The sequence below is a fragment of the Centropristis striata genome, chromosome 4 (assembly GCF_030273125.1).
Source record: "Centropristis striata isolate RG_2023a ecotype Rhode Island chromosome 4, C.striata_1.0, whole genome shotgun sequence".
NCBI lineage: Eukaryota > Metazoa > Chordata > Actinopteri > Perciformes > Serranidae > Centropristis > Centropristis striata.
In genome coordinates this window covers 21,617,487-21,642,106 of record NC_081520.1, presented here as the reverse complement: position 1 = coordinate 21,642,106, position 24,620 = coordinate 21,617,487, and the positions used below count along the sequence as shown (strand labels likewise).

The window sequence follows — 24,620 nt, the reverse complement described above, 5'->3', positions numbered from 1 at the left end:
CGGGTTATCTCAGACAACGGCCCTCAGTTTTCGTCTCTCCAGTTCAAACGGTTTGCAGCAGAGTGGGAGTTTGAACACATCACTTCATCTCCACATTATCCCAGGGCCAATGGCAAAGCTGAAGCTGCGGTCAAGATAGCAAAGAACTTATGCAAAAAAGCGCACCGTGAGGGCGAGCATGCCTGGAAAGCGATCCTGCAGTGGCGCAATACGCCGACAGAAGGAATGGACAGCAGTCCGGCGCAGCGCCTGATGTCAAGGCGTCTTTAGACAGCGCTACCGGTGGCCAACAAGCTGTTGGAACCGTGTGTGGTGTCTGGCGTGTTGGAGAAGCTGCGTCACAGGAGGCAGGTTTCCAAAGCAAGCTATGACAGCTCAGCAAAGGACCTACCTGTGCTCTCGGTAGGCCAAGGGGTGCGAATGAAGCCATTGCCTGGTGACCGGACAGGCATCTGGAAACGAGGATCCTGCGTGCAGAGGGTTGCCCCACGGTCCTACTTGGTTGAGGTACAGGGATCGCTATACCACCGAAACAGGGTTGATCTTCGGGCGGGAGAGCCAACTACACCACAGAACTCGGAGAGTCAAATGCAGAGCAGCATGCTGAGGGAGGTGCCCCCCTTAAACCAGGCGGGGGCTGAGGCACTGATAGGGGAGCCGGGTGGTCACGCAGCATGCGCTATCCCACCTACACAAGCTGTCAACCCAGCTGTTGATCCAATGTCCACACCAACAAGGCCCCCAGCTATGTCACGCTATGGTCGGTTGACCAGGGCACCAAACAGACTTGATCTGTAGTTTGAATAGTCTGCCATAAGGGTTTTGTTGTTTGAGTAAAAAAAAAAAAAAGAGGGGGCAGATGATAATGTACTGTTAATAATGAGAATGTTTATTGTTGGTATGATGGAACTTGGTATTTCATTGTCGTATTCAATAGGCCTCAGTTCTATGCCTAAGTTATACAGGTAGCATTACTTTCATTAAGAAAAAGGAAGATGTTGCAGGATGCACTGCCACCCAGTGGTTGTTTACGTTCAGTACTACATGTTGTCTTTACCCACTGTAACCTGTGCGTTACCACAACATGAATAGTCAAGTACACCAGCACTCTTGTGTCCTCATTCTTGCAACAGTGCAAGCTGTCTCTCTGGATGGCGGTCTCTCAATTTATGTCAGTCTTCTCAGACAGCCCACAAACATTGGAAGACTTTCTGATCAGAGACTGGAGCGGTGGTCCGGAGAGAGGAGGATGTGGAGCCGGAGCTCGTCTGGGCGGCGGAGCGGGTCGGCAGCACCTGGTGTCGGTGTGTCCTGAGTCTATCTGCTGTCAGGAGGCTGACCTGGACCATACCATGCGTGGTGAAGCATGTGTAACAAATGTTCGCACATTTGGAGTACTGTGCCGGGAAGAGGACGTGCTGTCCCTGAAGGATGTCCGAGCTGAAGGATGTCCGAGCGGAGACACCGGAGCGTCCTGTCAACAGCAGGTAACTAGGTCAAGCTAACTAACGTCAGTAATCGCCGGTGGTTTAACGTAAAATATAATAAATAAACGCTATAGTGAGACAGGAATATGATGGAGAAGATGCAAACGATGTTTCCATTTTCAATAGTTATCAGACGAAAACGTTTTAGTTTATGTCGCTCCATGCTAACGGTAATAGCTAATTACTAGCTAACATTAGCGTTAGCTAACAATGACATCAAATGGCCGACTAGGTGTGTGCAAAACATGTCTGAGAAGTCTGGGTGACAATATGATGACACATGATGCATTGTTTGGCTTGTTTGTTTATCTTGTATCGGCCAGCACGTTATGAGGAGGGGAGGGGGCAGGAACATTTGTGGTAACAGCACCAGCTAACGTTAGGTACAGAGCACCATATACAGGGACTGTCACCCTATAAATTAACCTTATATTAGCTTGTTGCACAACTACACACAACTATTTTATGAATGTAATCATTTGAGACAGCATGACTAGCAGTTCTGGAGTTGATATGTATGAATACATGTGGTAAAACTAAATCTAACCAATACATATTTTTATCAGTCTCTTTAGGTTGACTGCATCCAGGCAGTTAACCCTTTGGGCCAGGGGGCATTTGGGGAAGAAGAACAGGATCCTGATTCCAGCCTGTCATCCACTCCATCAGAGCTGTTTCCCCCTGGTATATCATGGATTTGAGTATGCTTATGATGATTTATGAATGTTGCATGAAATTGATTGGCAGTCTGAGGGATGTTGAACATAATGATATTAATGTCACATTCTTATAGCCATATCTAAGCCAGGGTATTATTCTTCTGTGACTATCAAAAGTGTGGAATTATTTGGGTTTTAAGACAGGTGTTTTTTAAAAATATTATTGTGGTTACTTTTTAATTTTTGACAGTCATTCTGAGCCAATCCTGAGCTGCAGATATGTTCATGTTTAGGCTCAGAGTGGTGAGGGTGTTTATGAGGGCTGCTGTTTGAGGTGAAAGGTGTGTTTAATAAGAGGCTCACAGAGGGACAGAGTCGGACAGCTACGTTTCAATGATTGTGTTTGTGTATACGGTTTGTTTTGGAGTATGGACATAGTTGATGACTTAACTTGACCTGTCTCACTGCCTGTCTGTCACTGCGGTGGATTGATGCCGCTGTACTGTACTGAGTGTTGTCCGCTCAGTAGAGACCGGTTATAACGGCGGTGAAATTAAAAACCCTCCAGCGTCTGTAGTTAGCATTTTCTGGAGGAAGATTTCATAGAGCAGAAGAGTTTTGAGTTTGGCAAGCTAGTGGTCCGCCGGACCAGCAGACTAAAGCCTGGAGCTGCTCTGGCTGTTTCTAAGTTCACCGCCAGTCAGCGCAGCAGTACTGCTCTCCGAAGTTTGTGAAAAATTGACTGTTTTGTCCTCGGCCTTAACTTTGTAAAACTCAGTACAATACAGTAATGTCCTCCCTTCTGTCTTCTCATCTCCTTTGGCTCACCAGTCTCCATCGTTCCCTCTGTTATCCCTGGATAACAGAGTCCCTGGATTTTTCTCCAGTCATTAATGAGATGTTGATTCTCTTCCGGTTATATCACTTGATTACGCGTGAATTCGCGAGATTCACTGATACACACTTGTGTGCCGCGGAACGCTTTTGAAAGTATTCGCCACTATTATCAGATTATTACCTAACTATTACCATGATGTTACCGAGCTGTGTTGTCAATAGAATTATCAACCTATCCATTCATATTCATCTTCTTTGCAAGCTTTAATCCTGTTTTTCACCTCACAGATTTACAGCTTGACCATTTATTTACTGGTGAGTGTTTGTCAAAGACTGTTATTAACATAAACTACTTTCATAAATTATGTTGGGTTTTTTTTAACCCTTGTGTGCTCCTATGTATACCCATGGTCCTCAGGGGTCAAAAAGGATCCCATGACACAAGACTGATTTTAGGACATGTAGAAAAAAAATATTACCAACTTTTTTTTTTTTAAATCATTTCATCATTTAAGGCAACTCATGCCCCAAAAATTGATTGATTGATATATCATTTTCATATTTTTTTCTTTATTATTGGTCAATTTTAGTCAAATATTCAAAATTAGGCCTCATTTCAAGAGAGAAAAAAGTAAAAAAAAAACCCTGAATACTTTTTTCAATAGTAATAGTGGAAAAAAAATATTCATGATGGGAATGCACAGAGTAGGTCATGTCAACTTTTAGTGAAACTTATGTTTTGATATTTGTATATTTGAATAAAATTGACCAATAGTAATGAAAAAAATATGAAAATGAAATATAAATTTTTTTGGTCATGAGTTATCTTAAAAGGTGAAAAAAAAGTTGGTAATATTTTTTTCTACATTTCCTAAAACCAGTCTAATGTCATGAGGTCCTTTTTGACCCCTGAGGACCATGGGTGCTATAAAAATGTATAAAACACGTAAAAATGTATGAAGAAAGTTAAAATTTATGTTATCTATAAAGGATGCAGAGGGGCACATATGCTGTGTTTCTAGAGGTGCTATGTGTGTATTTAATTCAAATGATTATATTCAGCTTCATACTGATTTTTATGAATAAGTGATACATTAATTCAGTTATTTAAAACATTAATAACACATTATTGTTACATTGCTGCAATGCTCACGGTTGTCATCCTGTTCTAGATGAACACTACTTCACCTAAGAGACTTGAGTATCCGGTTCTTCGTTGACCTTCAGCATTCAGTTGTTTGTCTTCACCTTTTCAGGTAAGCTATTTGAAAAAATTGCTTTTGTAATGTTGAGAAACACTGAAATTATTATTCATGAAGAACTTTCAACCACTGTTCTGTGATGTCATGTATAGTGATATACAAATATATCTGAAGGAAAGGTGTATTTGGGATAATCAATATTATTAGTATTATTCATGTATTTATTTATTTTTAAATCAGAGAATGGGGGAAAATAGATTATTAGTACAAAAACTAGTAACTAGTAAAAAAGAATTGGTAACAATGATGTTCATTCATTAATTGACGCTTGGTCAAACTTTCATCTAATTAAGTATTGCTGTCTCATTAAAATGTTGTATTTATTTATTTTGTAGGCTAAAACCTGAGAAGCCATCACCATGTTGTTGTTTCACATCAGAGTAAGTATTTCACATTATGCAGATTTTTCAGCATGTGGTCCTCAATATATAGTATAGAAGTCACTGTATTTTCTGACTTTTCCAGGTGTCCAGCATCTTCAAGACAGACTAAGCTAACTTTTCATATTTTTTGCACATTTATATTTAGGTTAGGTTAGGAGTAGGTAAGGTTTATAGTAGAGTATTTAGTTTGTATAGTTTAGCTTTTTATGCTTTTCTAGGGACAGTTAAGTTAGCAAATCAATTTAGTTAAGATCATTTACAGTTGCATATTATTGTTACAATTATGTTATTTTGTGAGTTATTGTTGTACAGGCTATATTGCAGGACCAAGTGAGACGAGGAAGACCACTGCTTCCAAGATGCCGCTCAGAAAGTGCGTTGGACAAGTCTCGACCTTGCAGATCCTGCCCCACTTAGCCCAACCACTTCCGACCATGGGGTACCTCAAAGACCTCCGTCAACCAGCCGGCTGTGGATGATGGATAACGCACCCACAACTCCTTCTCCAGTCTACAAGGTATGGATTTTTTTTTTCCCCATCACAGTGGACACAGACAATCTGCTGTCTTAACTACTTCCTTTGAATAATAAAATATTAATTCACAATTGAGTATTTATAAATAAATAAATGTATGAATAAATTTGGTATTGTGTGTCATCAGGTTCTGAAAATACCGACACCCCCACAGTCCAAGAACAGCTGGATGACCTCTGGACCCACCTGCCCTCGTTCACCAGTTGAAAAGATAGGCTTTTAAAAAATTATTCAATTGTTAATTCTGCACAAAGTGATACACAAAACACTGTATGTATTCCATTTCAACAATCACAAACATGAAATGTATATTTAAATACATGACTTAATGCAAATCAATCATACTAACCATCATCTTTTTTTTTTTTTTTTAACCAACCTTTGCACACACTTCCATCCAAGGAGAGGTTACATCTTGATGGTAACGTTTTAGATTAACAAAACTTTTGTGAGATTTGTAATTGTTGTTTCTGGGGAGGGGGCGGAGAGGGTAAGTCTAAATATTGCATGCAAGAGACCAACACCGGCGTCACAGGGGAAAGCTATCTGAACACAACTATCAATCTACTTGGTTGCTTCAAAATTTTACGATAGTTTTGCAAATCCTGACCCAGTGAGAAGCACATCAAACAAACAAAAAAAGCAATGGTAGATTTTCAAGGCCTTTCAATGACTTTAACATTATTTTCAATAACATTCATTTTGCAATTAACAGTAGTTTTATCTTCTAAAACATAGCTATGATGACATTCAAATGTAGATTACCACAAACACAATAATAAACTTCAAGTCTCATTGGATAAAATAAAAAATTATTGACAGTCCTGAAATGATGGGATAAACATCCTTAATAAGCCCACATTAATGATATATTAATTTCAGGTGAAATATATATATTTTTTACTTTAAATTCTAATCTCATTTAAAGTAATTGATACTACATAGTATTTTTCATATGAAATGATGTAAAAACAAAGAAAAGAAAAGAGAAGTCAAAAACTAAAAAGTGGTCTTCCTCGATTCGCATGGTCTCAGTAGCAGTCGCAAGTTCGCATGGTCTCAGTAGCAGTCGCAAGTTCGCATGGTCTCAGGGGCAGTCGCCGGTTCGCATGGTCTCAGTGGCAGCCGCCGGTTCGCATGGTCTCAGTGGCAGCCGCCGGTTCGCATGGTCTCAGTGGTAGTTGCCGGTTCGTATGGTCTCAGTAGCAGTCGCAGTTTCACATGGTCTCAGTTGCAGTCGCCGGTTCGCATGGTCTTAGTGGCAGAGTTACTGGTTCACATGGTCTCAGGCAGAATTAATGGTTCACATGGTCTAAGCGGCAGAGTTACTGGATCACATGGTCTCAGCGACAGAGTCACCGGTTCACATGGTCTCTCAGCGACACAGTCGCCGGTTCGCATGGTCTCGGTGGCAGTCGCCGGTTCGCATGGTCTCAGTAGCAGTCGCAGTTTTGCATGGTCTCAGTGGCAGTCGCCGGTTCGCATGGTCTTAGCAGCAGAGTTACTGGTTCGCATGGTCTCAGGCAGAGTTAATGGTTCACATGGTCTCAGCGGCAGAGTTACTGGATCACATGGTCTCAGCGACAGAGTCACCGGTTCGCATGGTCTCAGTAGCAGTCGCAGGTTCGCATGGTCTCAGTGGCAGTCGCCAGTTCGCATGGTCTTAGCGGCAGAGTTACTGGTTCGCATGGTCTTAGTGGCAGAGTTACTGGTTCGCATGGTCTTAGCGGCAGAGTTACTGGTTGGCATGGTCTCAGAGGCAGAGTTACTGGTTCACATGGTCTCAGCGACAAAGTTACTGGTTCACATGGTCTCAGCGGCAGAGTTACTGGTTCACATGGTCTCAGCGACAGAGTCACCGGTTCACATGGTCTCTCAGCGACACAGTCGCCGGTTCGCATGGTCTCGGTGGCAGTCGCCGGTTCGCATGGTCTCAGTAGCAGTCGCAGTTTTGCATGGTCTCAGTGGCAGTCGCCGGTTCGCATGGTCTTAGCAGCAGAGTTAATGGTTCGCATGGTCTCAGGCAGAGTTAATGGTTCGCATGGTCTCAGGCAGAGTTAATGGTTCACATGGTCTCAGAGGCAGAGTTACTGGTTCACATGGTCTCAGCGACAAAGTTACTGGTTCACATGGTCTCAGCGGCAGAGTTACTGGTTCACATGGTCTCAGCGACAGAGTCACCGGTTCACATGGTCTCTCAGCAACACAGTCGCTGGTTCGCATGGTCTCGGTGGCAGTCGCCGGTTCGCATGGTCTCAGTAGCAGTCGCAGTTTTGCATGGTCTCAGTGGCAGTCGCCGGTTCGCATGGTCTTAGCGGCAGAGTTACTGGTTCGCATGGTCTCAGGCAGAATTAATGGTTCACATGGTCTAAGCGGCAGAGTTACTGGATCACATGGTCTCAGCGACAGAGTCACCGGTTCACATGGTCTCTCAGCGACACAGTCGCCGGTTCGCATGGTCTCGGTGGCAGTCGCCGGTTCGCATGGTCTCAGTAGCAGTCGCAGTTTTGCATGGTCTCAGTGGCAGTCGCCGGTTCGCATGGTCTTAGCGGCAGAGTTACTGGTTCGCATGGTCTCAGGCAGAGTTAATGGTTCACATGGTCTCAGCGGCAGAGTTACTGGATCACATGGTCTCAGCGACAGAGTCACCGGTTCACATGGTCTCTCAGCGACACAGTCACCGGTTCGCATGGTCTCGGTGGCAGTCGCCGGTTCGCATGGTCTTAGCAGCAGAGTTACTGGTTCGCATGGTCTTAGCGGCAGAGTTACTGGTTCGCATGGTCTTAGCGGCAGAGTTACTGGTTCGCATGGTCTCAGAGGTAGAGTTACTGGTTCACATGGTCTCAGCGACAAAGTTACTGGATCACATGGTCTCAGTGACAGAGTCACCGGTTCACATGGTCTCTCAGCGACACAGTTCGCATGGTCTCGGTGGCAGTCGCCGGTTCGCATGGTCTCAGTAGCAGTCGCAGGTTCCCATGGTCTCAGTGGCAGTCGCCGGTTCGCATGGTCTTAGCAGCAGAGTTACTGTTTCGCATGGTCTTGGAGGCAGAGTTACTGGTTCACATGGTCTCAGCGACAAAGTTACTGGTTCACATGGTCTCAGCGGCAGAGTTACTGGTTCACATGGTCTCAGCGACAGAGTTACTGGTTCACATGGTCTCAGCGACAGAGTCACCGGTTCACATGGTCTCTCAGCGACAGAGTCGCCGGTTTGCATGGTCTCAGTAGCAGTCGCAGGTTCGCATGGTCTCAGTGGCAGTCGCCTGTTCGCATGGTCTTAGCGGCAGAGTTACTGGTTCGCATGGTCTTAGCGGCAGAGTTACTGGTTCGCATGGTCTTAGCGGCAGAGTTACTGGTTTGCATGGTCTCATAGGCAGAGTTACTGGTTCACATGGTCCCAGCGACAAAGTTACTGCTTCACATGGTCTCAGCGGCAGAGTTACTGGTTCACATGGTCTCAGCGACAGAGTCACCGGTTCACATGGTCTCTAAGCGACAGAGTCGCCGGTTTGCATGGTCTCAGTGGCAGTCGCCGGTTTGCATGGTCTCAGTGGCAGTCGCCGGTTTGCATGGTCTCAGTGGCAGTCGCCGGTTTGCATGGTCTCAGGCAGAGTTACTGGTTCACATGGTCTCAGCGGCAGAGTTACTGGATCACATGGTCTCAGCGACAGAGTCACCGGTTCACATGGTCTCTCAGCGACACAGTCACCGGTTCGCATGGTCTCGGTGCCAGTCGCCGGTTCACATGGTCTCAGTAGCAGTCGCAGGTTCGCAGAGGAAGAAGAAATCCACAGTATAACAGTATTGCTCGGGGCGAAGCTATTGCTATATGGGACCAGTGCTTGGTGCGATTGCCCCGTGGCCCTAACTATATATTGTAACAATGCTGAAGTGTTCTTTCATCCCTTTAAAATCCATTAAGTTCCAGTCATGAGTTTATATCCTGTCTATATAGGAGGAGAAGACCTGCAGAAAAGAGCTGGATTCAAACCCCCGGCCCACTGTTTGCAAGGACTGAGCCTTAATGGTATGTGCTCTACCAGTGAGCCAACTTGATGCTTCAGATTTTAGTTTTTTAAAGAGCAAATCTGTTTGGCTTTTTTATGTTTCATTTAAAAAAAATTGAGCGCAGTAAACCTTAGTTTTTGAAAATTTGATGAAATGCTGCAGTTGTTGTCATTCATACATGTTTGATATCAGTTCACTTCAGTTTGACTGAATACTTTGTTGGTCAGTCTGTGGGTTTGACTCTCATTGTGGAGAAATAAAAAGACTGAATTGAGATGAATAGACTGAGAATTTTCTCTTATTTGACAAAACAATTTTTGATTGAATTTAATTTTGTGGACACAAAATGCAGTTAAATTGTTAAATCTCAAAATATTGTATCACAATATTCACCATATTGCAAAATGCTTAAAATTGCTATAATATTGTTTCGTGACTCAAGTATCTGAATAAAATCATATCATGGGGCCGATACGCTGATTTACACCTCTTGTGTTTTCTTTTTCAATCTGTGAGGAACCTCCATCATGATTTATCATCTATCAGATTTAATAATGAATTATTATTTATAAATGGTGCAAAAATAAAAATGAAAGATGATAATATATCAACATTTTTTTTATTCTGGAACAACAAGCAGAATAAACATTTCCTTCATTCAGTGTTAACCTTCAGTAAAGGAGAATTCAGAGCAGAAATTGAGTGTTTTTGGACGGTGTTTCAGCTTGTTTGTCTCATCGCTGAAGGAAATCTGATACAAAATAGACACACATCATTATAAAAGTTAGAGTATTATTTGTATCTTTAAATTATCTGAATACAAAACAGGATTCAAATGATGCTCAGGTGCTCTTAACGTGGAGTGGATTGCAGCAGGCACAGATTTTACCGACGGAGTGTTACCAGTTATAAAAGCCTCTCCAGTACCAGCAGGTACAGTTGAGACCTGCAGCTATGAGCAGGATGACCATCAGGGCGATGAACAGGATGATGCCGATGATGGTGGCTACGATGGCCCACACCAGCGTCCTCTTCGACATGTCGATCAGGGGCGACTTGAGGGCCATCCGCACCCTCCGCGCCCGCCGGCGGTCCTGAGGAGGGTACCGGGACAGGTTGACACTTTCCATGTTCAGACTGCGAACCAGGCACGCCCTCTGGTGGCTGAGCCGGTCAAAGGTGTGTTTCCCATGGTAACCACCCATACCACTCTGACCTGGAGGGGTCACACACAAGTCTGCAGTCATAAAAAATGTATTTTAATGTGCTACTGCGTGGGGTTAATGTGGTCATTAAAGTTTTCATATGAACAATGGAGAATGTGCTCCCCAGTGGTGAAGGAAGTATTCATATCCCTTACTTCAGTAACAAAATGTACTTAAAGTATCAAAAGTAAAAGTACTCATTATGCAGAATGCACCCACTCAGATTGTTAAATTAAATTAAATAATAAGTTTAATCATTGTTGTTAGCTCTAACTCTTTTTTTTAATTTAGTTTTTACCATTTTTTTAAATTGTTTTATTGTTTTTGTATTATTTTATTGTTTTTATTTATTATTATTATTCTTATTCTTATTCATATTATTATTGCTATTGTATTTTAATAACTGTATAGCACTTTGGTCAACTGAGGTTGTTTTTAAATGTGCTCTATAATATAAACTTTGACTTGACTTGACTTAAATTTATTCCAAATATATATTGTATTATTATTATTGATACATTTATGTAAGCAGCATTTAAATTTTCTCAAGATAGGGCTCATTTTAACTACTTAATATACTGTTATGAGGTTTTATGTTTAAAACAATGTGTCTATTCACTCTAAATTAATCACTTTTTTGGGGTTAAATCTCTACCTGTAAAGTAACTAAAGCTGTCAGCTAAATGTAATGGAGTAGAAGTATAAAGTTACTTAAAATGCAAATTTGTTTAAACGTTGCCAAAAATAAACTGCTTTGAGTAACTAGATCCAGTTAAAAACATTAAATTTAATTATTTTGAGTTGTTCCCACTTCTAGCCATTGTACTGATTCCATATATTGCAGTGAAATATCAGTAAGTAAAATGAGAAAAAAAAGCAAAAAGCACCCTGATAAGGCTTGGGCTTCAGATGGTTAAGTAGCTAACCAAAACCATAATCGTTTCCTGAATGTAACCAGTGGTACAATGTAACTAAGTACATTTACTCAAGTAGTGTACTTAAGTACAATTTTGAGGTACTTGTACATTACTTGAGTATTTACATTATATGTAACTTTATACTTTTTGAGGCAAATCTTGTACTTTTTACTCCACTACGTTTAGCTGACAGCTTTAGTTAGTTTTTAGGTCAAGATTTAACATAAAAACATGATCAATTTAAAGTGATTAGACATTTTTTTTAATTAAATCTCATAAAAGTATATATAGTTAGGAGTTAGGAGCCCTACTTTTACTAAATTAAAACGCTTTGTTACATAAATACATCACGACAAATGATCTAATAATAAATTAAGACTACATATCTGAGTGGGTCCATTCTGCATAACGAGTACTTTTTACTTTTGATAATTTAAGTACATTTTGATGCTGGTACTTTTGTACTTTTACTGTAGTAACTTTTGAATGCAGGACTTTTACTTGTAGTGGAGTAATAAGTGGTCTAAATACTATTTCCATCACTGAATGTAACCAAGTCGTTTTGGTTCTACCAATCTACAACACTTTCACATTGTTAACCATGTGTTTAAAACTGTAACTGTTATGTTTATATATGAAGACTTGTCACCTAGTTTTGACATTTAGTGCACTTGTTGGGTTAATCAGCATTAGAGTACAAGAGGTGCAGCAAATATAGTTTGTGTCAAGATATCTGACTGAGCTCCTGGCAGTGCCACCATGATGCCAAAACAATAATGCACTTTGAGTAAGTCTTACCAACACCACCAAATGGGAGGGAGCTGAGAGTGTAGTGCATCATGACATCATTAACCGTCACTCCCCCACTTGTGGTCTCCTCAATCATCTTTTTTGCTGCCTTGAGAGGAAGGAACGAGACAAATAAACAACATTAAACATTGAAACATATGTTCACATCTCCTTGTTTTTTCTGTTTCCTCTCACCTTCTTGTCAGAGCAGAAGATGTATAGCGCCAGAGGTTTCTCTCTCTCGTTGATGAAGCGGATGGCGTCATCCATGTCACTCACAGTAACTATGGGAAGCAAGGGGCCAAAGATCTCCTCCTGCATCAGCCTGGAGTGAGGGGGCACGTCCTTCAGAACTGTTGGAGCTGCATGGACAATGTCAACATCCATTAAACAGAAATAAAGATTTCAACACAACGTTGACTTATGCCTCACTGTATCTTCCTACCAATGTAGCGCTGCGAGGCATCACTCTGTCCTCCCACCACAGGGGTGTAACCCTCCATCAGACTCATGATTCTGTTGAAATGACGCTGGTTGATAATTCGGCCGTAGTCAGGTGAGCATTTGGGATCAGCGCCGTAAAATTCCTGGAATGGATCAAAAGGTCTTGATAAGATCTGAGCAGTTTGATTCACATTTAGATGTTAGCTTGCACTGGTGTAAACTGTACCAGTAGAGTTTGTCGGATGCGGTCTACGACTCGGCCCTGGATGCAGGGTTCACACAGGATGAAGTCTGGAGCGATGCACGTCTGACCACAATTGACAAACTTTCCCCATGTGATACGACTGCACACAAGCCAGATATGGAAGAACACAAGGAAATTATTATTTACACTTTAACTCGTCAACAATGTTGTATGTCTAAGGTTGCAAAAGAACTCCGGTCCTATCTATCTCAATACAAAATAAGACGACTTCTCACTTGATCCATTACCTCAGAAAAAATTCTTGTGCCAACATTATGGTCTCAATCACTAGTTTCAAATGTTCTTCAAGACAATATGATGTTTAGTGTGTAAATAATGGTCCCATTTAGAATACGATAAAGAAACTTATGATTTGGGGTATGGTTACCTTTGATTGACAGGTCGCTAACATGGCGAGCCATCATCAGGAGAGAAGCAGAACAATATCCACGGTAACGTGTATATCTAAATAGCTAATTTGTTTGTCATGTTTTCATCTCAGAACTTTGACCCCTTCACCATGTATGTTTGTTTGTGTAAAAATGTCGGTGTTCAGTTGTACTAAAAGAGATAGATTTACACAATTAATGCATCAATACACAACTTAATCCATCCAAAGCTGAATGTCAGTGGTTTGTAACTTCTGTCCTCATAAACCACAGATGCAAATATTTGCGTTGTTGTTAATACTTCATTTCACTTGATTAGATAATAATTATTGTAAATACTATTGTAAATGTAGTAAAATATTACTTTATATATGACCAGCTATTTCTTCCATGCTTATTGGGAAGTAGTGGAATATAATTATTGAATATTGTTGACATTAAAAAGTATGAACATTTTTTTTTTAAAGATATTTTTTGGGCATTTGTAGCTTTTATTGAGAGTACAGAGAGTGAAAGGGGGAGACAGAGGGGAAGACATGCGGGAAAGGGCGCCGAGCCAGATTCGAACCCGGGCCGCCCGCTCACGAGGACCGGGCCTCTGTGGTACGCGCTCTACCAGGTGCGCCACCGGGAACGCCCCAAAGTATGAACATTTTTTAGGTACATTTTGAGATTTTTCAAAGAAATGTTTAATACTACTAGTTACTGGCAAATTACCTAATTACTATAACCACATTGTTTTGGTTGTTTGTTTTGTTGTTTTAGTTCACAAACCAAGAAATAAAGTAAACACATGGGTAATGTAGCAATCACTGTGAGGTAGAGGAATGTCTGTAGTGTACTTTATCCTATTCAGGTACATTTCATGACTGAAACTATAAAGTTCCATGCAGCTAACATCACGCCTTTACCAGCAGCAGCGGGCATCAGAGCTACAGAGACCTGAAGAGCAAGCAGGTCGCAGTGTCAGGTCTATGCAGAGCACCAGTACAAAAACACAACATCACAGACAGTATGATAATAATAACACCTGTAACACAAGATTCACTATTAGTGGTTTCTGTGACATGAGAAACACAGCAGCAGCAGGCAGCAGTGCACTTTACGTAGTAGGTGGTAGGATTTTCTCTCTCTGTTTTAACAATAGCAGCACAGTGAGACTCCATGGATCAAATCATGAAAGAAGTAAGGTGTCATTAATGTGGACCAGGACACAAGTTGTGTACACACTGCTTAAAGAATGTGGCCAACTGACCAGCTCTGAATATGGTCTGAATGATTTGATCTCAAATGCGTCCTCAATACATTTTCGGTGCATTCACACCTGTACTTAGAGCAGGCCATTTATGATCTGAACACATAGGACGCATGTTAATATCAAGTGTAAGAAAAATACACATAGTGCAGCATGGTAATAACACACCCTGGCTTTATGTCTATTTTACTCTAAATGTGACCATAATTTATGAAATATCATGCTCTATTGAAGAGACCTTGAAAAAAAATGATTTAGACCATAAACTTATGAGGAAAATGTTTACTGAGGTCATAAATCAAGTGAGACAAAGTAAGTTTCTCAGACTTTCATCCAATCAGACTTCTTTTTGCAGCAAGTGGAGTTGCCCCCTGCTGGACATTATAAAGAATGCAGGTTTAAGGCACTTTTGCATTGGGTTCACTTTTCAGGCTTCGAGGTTGCTGCTGATCTGATGAGTGATTTGTTACCGGCAGGCGATTCGGATGTCACAGTCCTTGTCGATGTAGCAGGGGCTTTTCCCTCCCAGCTCCAGGGTCACCGGGGTCAGGTGGCGAGCTGCAGCCTCCATCACTACTTTACCCACTTGGCCACTGCCTGTGTAAAACACGTGGTCAAACTTGAGCCTCAGCAGCTCCTGTGTCTCTGAAACTCCACCTGTTACAACAGGGTACAGATCCTGGAAATAAACAGCAAAGTTTGATTTATTTAAGCGTGTTTGAAAATTCCTGGTACATTCAAGATAATGTTAGCCCTGGGGTAGAGTCCCTGCTGACGGAGCGATTCCCCTTATACAGAGGCCACTTGGCCCTGAGGTCAAACATATCTGTGATGTACTGTACTGTGTTGGTGCAAGGCTTTGACGTTACAACATTATTCCATCAACAATAGGAGCCGGTGTTCAGACCTTGTCCAGATAGCGAGGCAGCAGAGCTCGCAGGAGGAGGGACGAGCACTCACTGAGCTCTGACGGCTTCACCACAGCTGCATTGCCTGCAGAGAGACAACACAGGTTTCTGTGAATGGAATGAGATCACCGAGTGACGGAGAGCAGGCGAGTAGGAGGCTGAGAATGTAGAGCCGAGGCTGCTGTCAAACTAAAGCTAGATATTTCTCTCTCAGATTTTCCTCAAACTTGTGCTGCAAAATGCAAGTTTGACCAACATGCATAATCATAGTGATATTTTTCTCTGTGTTTTATTGTTATTATGTCTATGGTTATGTCAATTTTTTTAGTAGTATCACTTAAATAAGGGTATATGTATTACATTATTTACCCAAAAAGAGTCACTAGCTGATAGATATAACCCAAACTGTCAGAGGAAAATATTTAAAATAGTGGAATTGACATTTTCCTGATGGCTTAGAGGTTAAAGAAAGCTAGTTAGAATCCCAGGACAGACAGGTCAAGGGCTGAGGGTCTGATGGGTTAATTGCAGAGGTTTAAAAATGTCCCTGTTGTGGGACAAATAAGGGAATATCTTAATCTTAATCTGTAGAAAACACACAAAGGCTGCATTTGTATTTGTAAAGCACATGTTTTTAAATTCATATAATATACAATATAATATAGTACAACAATACAATATCATCTTCTCTACTCTGCCAAAAAAGGTCAGATAATAAAAATAAATAAAAATAATTTGTGTCCTGCTTAGCAAGTGACAATGCCACCTTTATCATTTTATCAGTGCATGGTGACCAAATAATTCCCAATTACCCAACTTCAATCTGAGCAAAGGTCGAACCAGCAATAACTGAAAACGTGTGGATGTGCAGGACCTTTAAAATTATATATATACTAGATATTTCGAGAAAAAGGTAGCAGATTTATGAGATTAAAAGTGGAAAATCTAAGAGAAAAAAAGTAGAAAATTTATGACATTAAAAGTGACAAATCTAGGAGAAAAAAGTCACAAATTTATGAGAGTAAAAGTGGTAAATCTACAAGAAAAAAGTCACAGATTTGTTAAAAAATAGTGTCCTAGATGTAACCAGTGATATCCTTCATCTGTTTTGATTTGATTTTGATTTGATAGATCTTTATTGTCCCCGAGGGGCAATTTGTTCTGCATTCACTAGTAAAAAATGTCACACAACGAACAAATAATCATAATAAATACAAAACACAGAACATAAAAACATTAAAGCATAAAAGCATATGAGAGACATCATGGAATATATAATTTACATTGCTTAAGAAAGACAAAGCTACTACCCTAGTTTGTTAAGGAAGCCAACAGCTGAGGGAACAAATGATTTTAAATATCTGTTTGTTTTGGCCCTCTTCCTGTAAGTATATCTCCTTCCTAGTGGCAGGAGTCGAAACTCTGCATGTAGAGGATGTAGGAGGTTTGACAATATGGCCTTTGCCTTCCTAGTGGCTCTGACTTGATAAATATTGCCAATGTGTTCCAGGTCAAGGCCAATGATCTTTTGGCATAACATAACAATTTTTCCAAGCCTTTTCTTATTTATCAGACTGAGGTTACCGAACCAACAGATCATTCCAAATGTTAAAATTGACTCGATAAAAGATGAATAAAACATTTTTAAAATCGATCTGTCGACATTAAAACTCCTCAGCTTCCTCAGGAAAAACAGCCTCTGGTTGGCCTTCTTACAGATGAAGTCTGTATTCGCATCGAAAGTCAATTTGTCGTCTAAAATGGTGCCGAGGTAGCCTGGGTATACCCAGACTGCCTTGCGCGCTCGAATTTAATTTCGAACTGCGGCGGGGTCTGGAAACTAGAGGGAGATCTTAGCCCTGTTTTAGGGATCCAATCACAGAGCGGGGAGGGACGGTGAGACGATGACGCGTACTACTCGGCACTTGGAAGCTTTCCGGATGTGTGTGGCAGAATGACATGAGGGGGAATAAAGCGTGAAAATAAATAATCTTGCAGAAAGCGAGAACTGGAGAAGCAACGCAGCAAACAACACTCTCTCACAGACACACACACAGCAAACATCCATCTCTGTTGCTCTACTACGTCATCTGGTATAACTGATCTGATTGGCTAAGAGCTACCTACAGACGCTTTGATAGACATTCTAAGCTCCCAATAAACGGCTCTGGAGGATCGTAAACCACACCTCCTCTACGGAGAAAAGCATTGAAGGTGTCCAGACCTAATCTCCAATGAGATTTGGTCTGGTGTTAGCCAGGCTAGTGCCGAGGTATTTATATGTGTTGACTGTCTCCACAGCTACGCTACTGATTACAGTGGGTGCTGTGGCAGGAACATTCCGGCGGAAGTCGATTTTCATTTCTTTTGTCTTTGAGACATTTAATTGTAGATATGAACTATCACACCACTTGACAAAATTGTCCAAGACAGGCCCATGGTCCACCTCATGGTCCTGCAGGAGACTGACTATGACTGAATCATCGGCAAACTTAATAATAATCCTTGACTCAAAGGTACTTTGGCAGTCATTAGTGTAGAGCACAAATAGTAAGGGCGACAAAACGCAGCCTTGTGGGGATCCAGTGGAACACATCAGGGCATCGGAAAGAGTGTCATTAACACGAGTTCTTTGTGACCTCATTGTCAAGAAGTCAACAAGCCAACATACAGTGCCAAAGTCAATGCCAGGTATATTAGAGACCCTCTGAGCAAGAATATAGGGCTGCATGCAGTTGAACGCTGACGAGAAATCTATGAAACATAAGCGTGCATGTGTGTTCTTTCCCTCCAGGTGCCCAACAATGGAATCCAGCAGAGTAGCTATGGCGTCATCTACCCCCTTTCCTCCCTGATAGGCAAATTGGAGAGGGTCCAACACACTCTGTGTCACTGCCAGTAAGCCTCTCTTAACAATTTTTTCAAACCCCTTCATTACCAAAGACGTTAGGGCCACTGGACGATAATCACCGACTCCTTTGATGATGAACCCTTGGCTACGGGGACAACAATTGATTCTTTCCATAGCATGGGGACTTTGTTACTGGATAAGGAGAGCCGGAAAATATAGGTTAAAATTCCACTCAAAAACAGGGAACAATTTTTAAGCAGTTTTCCACTGATATTGTCAGGCCCTTGACTTTTCCTCACATTTGTCTTTTCAAGTGTTCTCCAAACATCTGCTTCGTTTATCTGAATGTGACTGCCCTCTGAACTACCTCTGAATTCATCTAATTCATTACTAAAGTCATGGGAATCAAATCTCAGGTAAAATGTGTTTAACTCCTCTGCCAGAATGGAGTTAGACCTTTCAGGGTTAGACCTACCTTGTCTTTAAAGTGCATTTTGGCCAGCTTTATTTCCTTTTTCACAAGCTTCTGAGCATCTCTTTGTTGGTTAATGTCACGTTGGTGAAAAGCAATTTTTTTTGATTGAGGCAAATTTTGAGGGATTTACTAACCCAGGGTTTATTATTAGGGTACACTTTAATTGTCTTCCTCGGGATTATAATTTGCTCACAGAAGGTAATGTAGCTTGATACAGTGAGAGTCCGTTCATCTAAGTCACTACAAGTATCTCGAAAGACATCCCAATTGGTACCATGGAAGCAACCATTTAATTCACGGGTAGCATCATCAGTCCACACAGACACCTCCCTTCGCTCAACTTTCCCTCTTTTGAGGACCGATTGGTAGACCGGGGCAAGAAAGATGCAGTTGTGGTCGGAGGAGCCTAATGGTGCCATTGCATATGATTTATAGGCTGCCTTTATGGCGCCATAGCATAAGTCAAGCACTTTACCATACCTAGTTGGATAGGTTACATACTGGTAAAAATGACCAAGGGGCTTTTTAAGGCTACACATGTTAAAATCGCCAAGAATAAAATGTGGGGCATCAGGGGAAATGCTATGTAAACAGTGCACAAGCTTCACAATGGTGGATATTGCTTCCTCCAGATTGGCTCAAGGATGGATGTAAACCACCGTCATAAATATTTGTGGGATTTCCCGTGGCAAGTAGAACGGACGCAATGAAATAGATATTAAGGGTACATATAGATTCCCTCACTATGACAGTCATACACCAACGAGGGTTCACATAAAATCAGACCCCGCCCCCCTGTGTTTTCCCAGTCAGCTGTGCGTCACGGTCCAGTCGGATGGGCTGACCAAAGCCACCGATTTCAAAATCCTGGCTTAAGTCATGTTCTTTTAACCCATTAAGGCCTAAAGCGCCTGGAAAAAATGCCTGGAAAACCTATGGGCGATTTTCAAATGACCCCCTAAAACCTGAAGTTTTTCTGGAAATTCAGCACCTACTAAATGATAGATTTTTCAGCCTCTGTAGCAGATAAAAATGAAATTCAAAAAGTATTTGAGAGCTTATACCCGTGGCTTTCATACGAAGTTGAGTTTATTTGTCCAAACCTTCAATACATTTTTTTTTTAAATCAACAAACTCAGCAAATGTTACATTTGACTGAATAAAAAATCCTATGCATAATACTAATACATGCCCATTAGCAAGATGCAAACATGATATGACCACTGGAAGAACAAGACATAGTTCTCATTAGCCTACTCTAATAAAAAAATATCATAAATATCATAATAATAATAATAATAAATAATAATAATAATACATTTTATATATTGCACTTTTCAGGGTACTCAACGACGCATAAAGTAATATAAGACATAAACAGTCATGATTTCTTATATCATCATCACAATCAATTAGCCTATTATTATTATTATTCATATTAATATATTATTAATAATATTAATATTATCTCCAGGTGGCCACAAATCTGTCTGGTCTTTGGTGAAAATATGTCGTCTAAAAACATATTCCTCATCCATAAATCCCGGTCGATTGGTTCCGAGGGTTCAAAGTCCGGATCAGCAATTAAATAATCGGCGCTGTTTTCACTTACTGCTGAGCTCCTCCGCTATAGTCGTCTTCCGTCATGATTTCAAAGTTCTGGAAAAGTCCGATGTTGCATTGCGACACTCCCGCATGTATTCTGATGCATTTCATTGGCAAAGAGACCGAAAATAGGTGGAAAAAAATACAAATACTACAAAATGACATATCCGCTGTCCCGGCCTTAATGGTAGAGTGACGCAACAGCGCTCCCGGCTTTAATGGTAGAAATGCGGTAATGTTTTCCCGGCGTCAATGGGTCAACCAGGTTTCAGTCAATGCGATCACACAGGCGTTCCTGTATTCCGATAGGCACTTCACATTCGCCTGCAATTCGTCCACTTTATTCCTCAGTAACTGCGCGTTCCCGAGGATGACAGATGGAGTTGGCAAGCGGCGTAACCCGAGTCTCCGTAGCCTCTGTCGCACTCCTCCTTTCCGGCCACGCTTCCTCACTCGATCCGGAGCCTGTCGTCTCCAACAAACATTTCCGCGTTTACAGATCTCTGGCGGAAAAACGCCGGGCAAAGTTCCTGGAAAAGTGTCTGGTAAAGTCTCAGCAACTGATTTGCGACATTGGATGAGAAAGTCCCGACTATATTGGATTCTCCGAGGCTGTTGGATTTGTTGACAGTTCACGACAGTCCCAAGTGCAACAATGCTCGTAAACAAAGCACTGATTACATCCATGATCACTCCACGTATTAAAAGTTAGTAAGAAAAAGAGACACCATCCGCACGGATTAATCCACGTTAAAACAAAACAACAGACACACTACTACTGCTGCTTGTCGCCGCACGGGTGCGGCGCCATCTGTCCATTGCGTTGTAGTTCCTGATGCAGAAAAGCTCTCACCAAACTCATCCAAATTTGTACGGTGTTTTCTTCTGAATAGGCCAAATTCACTGCAATGTCTCTTCAAAGTCTTGAAACTTATGATAATATGGTGATTCTGGGCTAAAACCACGAGTATTTCCTTATTGCTAAATCCGATTGCAAAGTATAATTCGATGAAGTCTCTCCCTGCAGACATAGTACACGGCATGCGGCAGCTTCTGTGGTGATGCACTTCATTAAAAAACAAAACACTAGCCAATTTTTAAGACTTTTTATTTCATAAATCTGCTCCTTTTTTCTCCTAGATTTGCCACTTTTTTCTTGAAACATTGCCCCCTTCCCTGAGTCCGTATTATATATATTTTTTTCATACTTGGCCCTAAGACGCCGTCGTACATATCAGACTGGCACGTTCACCACAAAGATTGCAGGAGAGTTATATACATGACTACGTTTATGTCAGCCATAAAGAGTTATTAAGGGGCTCCCTACCAGCAGCAATAGCTCCAACCAGTGGCAGCAGGGTGAGGGCCCAGGGGTAGTTCCAGGCCCCGATGATGAGCACCACTCCCAGAGGCTCCGGCTGCACGTAAACCTCATCTGATATGGTGAGGAGGTTCCTGTCCACCGGCCGAGGAGCCGCCCACTCTGCCAGTTTCTCTATAGCCAGCTTGATCTCATTCTCAATGCCAATCAGCTCCAGGAGCGGTGTGTCGTACTGGCTCTGTGGGAAACATAGCATATACTCAACACATGACAGGACAATAACACTGCTACATTACACTACATGATGCAGCATGCCGTCTCACCCTGTTGATGTCCTGTTTCAGAGCAGTGGAGATCTCGGTCTCTTTCTCAGTGATCATCCTCTGCAGGGCGTGAAGCTGCTGCAGTCTGAACTCCACAGGCCGAGTCCTGCCGCTGTAGAAGGCCTCCCTGGCCCGCGCCACCGCCTGCCTCTCCATTCAGACCGCGTGAAGACAGCAAAGAGCGTAAGGAACTGCAGACACAAGGACAAGACAGCAAGCGTGTCTGTTTTGAATACGGTATAGCAGTGACAGGCCAGGGTCCAGTCAGGTGCTTGTGAGTACAATCAACAATCACAATGTCCTGGTTTAACTTCGGTTTTCTGTTTCATCCAGCAGGGCTGTATACATATAAGCCCACCTTCCCAAAACCTACAAAATAACATAAATTACTGTTTAACACTGTTTTTCTGTCTCACTGTAAGTAATGCGAAAGATAATACACTTGCTATAATGCATACAGTTATACAGCGTACCAGCCTTTAACATATAAAACCATAAATACATCTTTTTGCTGGAAGAAGAAAGTAGATAACAGGATCTTGTTAAACTTATATACAAGTTCGCCCATAAAATTGGAATAATTTAGTTTTCAGACACAATCCTCTAATTGTGGATTAATTTGCATTGTGATATGTTTGGAAGAGATTGATTAATACAGTTTTGAGAAGATATGAACTTTATCTGTCAATAATAAATCACATTGTCACAATCATTTAATGGACAGGTAAAAAATATATTTTATTATAACTTTATGCGCAACTGTGTAATATCTGTTCAGTAAAGGAAAGTAGACTACAAAATATAAAACGATGTTTAAAAATATGTACTTTCCTTGTTAATCCAGATTTTCTATTTCTTCTTTAAAAACTATAATGACCCTAACTGATCTTGTGTTTTTATTTGATGCCAAAAAACGCCTTTTATGATCTGTAAATGCTCAAAACTATACCCATTGTTTTTTGTCTATAGATGTAAAGTTAATTGTGTTATTTTAATTGGGTGGCTTGTTCCTAACAGATTAGACTAGACTTCTGGTTAGACTTCTGGTGTAATATACAAATTTGCTTCAGTCTACATTCTCGTCTCTGTCTGCGTTTTAATGCTGTTGTGCTTACACCTACAGTAAATCTCGTCAAGGGAAAAATATTTTGCTAGTGGTCGAATGTAACTAAGTACATTTACTCAAGTAGTGTACTTAAGTACAATTCCGAGGTACTTGTACTTTACTTGAGTATTACCATTTTATGTAACTTTATACTTTTACTTCACTTCATTTTAGAGGCAAGTATTGTACTTTTTACTCCACTACAATTAGCTGACAGCTTTAGTTTTCAGGTCGAGATTTTGCAAAAAAACACGATACATTTTTTGTGATTAGACTTTTTTTTTTTTAAATTAAACCTCATAGCAGTATATTAAGTAGTTAAATTAACCCTATCTTGAGACAATGTAAATACTTCTTACATAACTGAATCACTAATATTAACAAATTAAAAATCTAAAAAGAAATAGTTAAAGTTAAAAGTACTTTTAATAATAAAAAATAAACAATGTAAAATACAATTGAAAAAAAAGTAATTTAAACCATTATTTTATATGTACCCCCCCCCCAAAAAAAAAACAGTTGCACTAAATATTGATTGAGATGGTTAGTAATGGAGTTATTAATGAAATATAAACAATGTTTATTGGGAATTTTTAGTTTCTGACACTTTGGATAACTAAAAATGCCCTGGGCTATTGCTGTTCCTGAAAATACGAACATAACAGGAGGGTTAATTAATAATATATTTAGAATATATAAAGCAATCTGAGTAGGCCCATTATGCATTGATACTTTAAGTACATTTTGATGCTTATACTGATGCAGGACTTTTACTGTAGTGGAGTAATGTCTGGTATTAGTACTTCACTTAAGTAAGAGATCTGAATACTTCTTCCACCTCTGGTTGGAATCTAAATCTGCCAGAACTTTTTAAAAACCTCTGTGTTGACGGACACATCTCTCCTGCAGCTCAGTCCGGATAAGTTATTTTATGCAAGTGCATCTACGATCCAAACACGATCACTGCGAATACGATCACTGATTGACAGCATTATCCGTCAAGTTGTTTTTGATTCGTAATAATTGAGAAAGGAATAAAAAAATAGACTCACCTCAGGTCAGGTCAAATACACATCCAGTGGATTCTCTATAGTAAAATATTAGTTCAATTCGGTAGCAGATGTGATCTGAAAGAGGTTCAGATGTCCGACACGCTGCGGGCTCACTCACTCACTGAGTCTCATTGTACACTGTTTATCATTTAGGCTGCTCTAGGATCAGTTTACCGGGAAGCTTGCTCACTGTAACCACCAGCTTCATTCAGACCGCTTCGAGCATTGAGACCCTTCCTCCCTCTAACCTTCTCTCTCTCTCTCTCTCTCACACACACACACACACACACACACACACACACACACACACACACACACAACCAGGTTTTACTCAAATAGCTGTACCTTCACGGCCACAGTTCACTTGCATGTGTTTCTTCTTCACAGTCTTTAGTTGAACTATTTTTATGGAGGTCAATGTATCTTAATAACGTGAGTCATAACAGCTTGTCATAAATTACAACAACCTTTGGATCCTGTAAATAATATGCCACTGTTAAAGCTATATCACACTCAAAAATCAGTTTTATACAAAGTGGAAAACAACAGAAACACATTTTTTT

At 41.0% G+C, this 24,620-nt stretch overlaps 1 protein-coding gene and 1 long non-coding RNA gene across 3 annotated transcripts; one reads left to right on the top strand and one right to left on the bottom strand.

Moving 5' to 3' along the window:
• Positions 1-435: 435 nt before the first annotated feature.
• Positions 436-6,063, top strand: LOC131970373 (uncharacterized). Its single transcript, XR_009394178.1, has 7 exons — positions 436-1,487; positions 2,054-2,171; positions 3,272-3,298; positions 4,156-4,239; positions 4,581-4,625; positions 4,711-5,145; positions 5,291-6,063. It is a non-coding gene; the product is annotated as an uncharacterized LOC131970373 (long non-coding RNA).
• Positions 6,064-9,774: 3,711 nt separating this feature from the next.
• On the bottom strand, positions 9,775-24,179 carry LOC131970371 (aldehyde dehydrogenase, dimeric NADP-preferring-like). Of its 2 annotated transcripts, XM_059331755.1 has the most exons (10): positions 24,058-24,179; positions 21,901-22,091; positions 21,584-21,815; positions 15,325-15,410; positions 14,888-15,096; positions 12,756-12,873; positions 12,531-12,672; positions 12,281-12,447; positions 12,095-12,194; positions 9,775-10,390 (listed from the first exon to the last, which is right to left on the bottom strand). In XM_059331755.1, the coding sequence occupies exons 2-10, from the start codon at positions 22,054-22,056 to the stop codon at positions 10,074-10,076; spliced, it is 1,527 nt and encodes a 508-aa protein (XP_059187738.1). In that variant the 5' UTR covers positions 22,057-22,091; positions 24,058-24,179; the 3' UTR covers positions 9,775-10,073. The 2 variants fall into 2 exon arrangements, with proteins under 2 accessions (XP_059187738.1, XP_059187739.1); XM_059331756.1 differs by lacking the exons at positions 21,584-21,815; positions 21,901-22,091; positions 24,058-24,179 and adding an exon at positions 20,264-21,258.
• Positions 24,180-24,620: the final 441 nt, after the last annotated feature.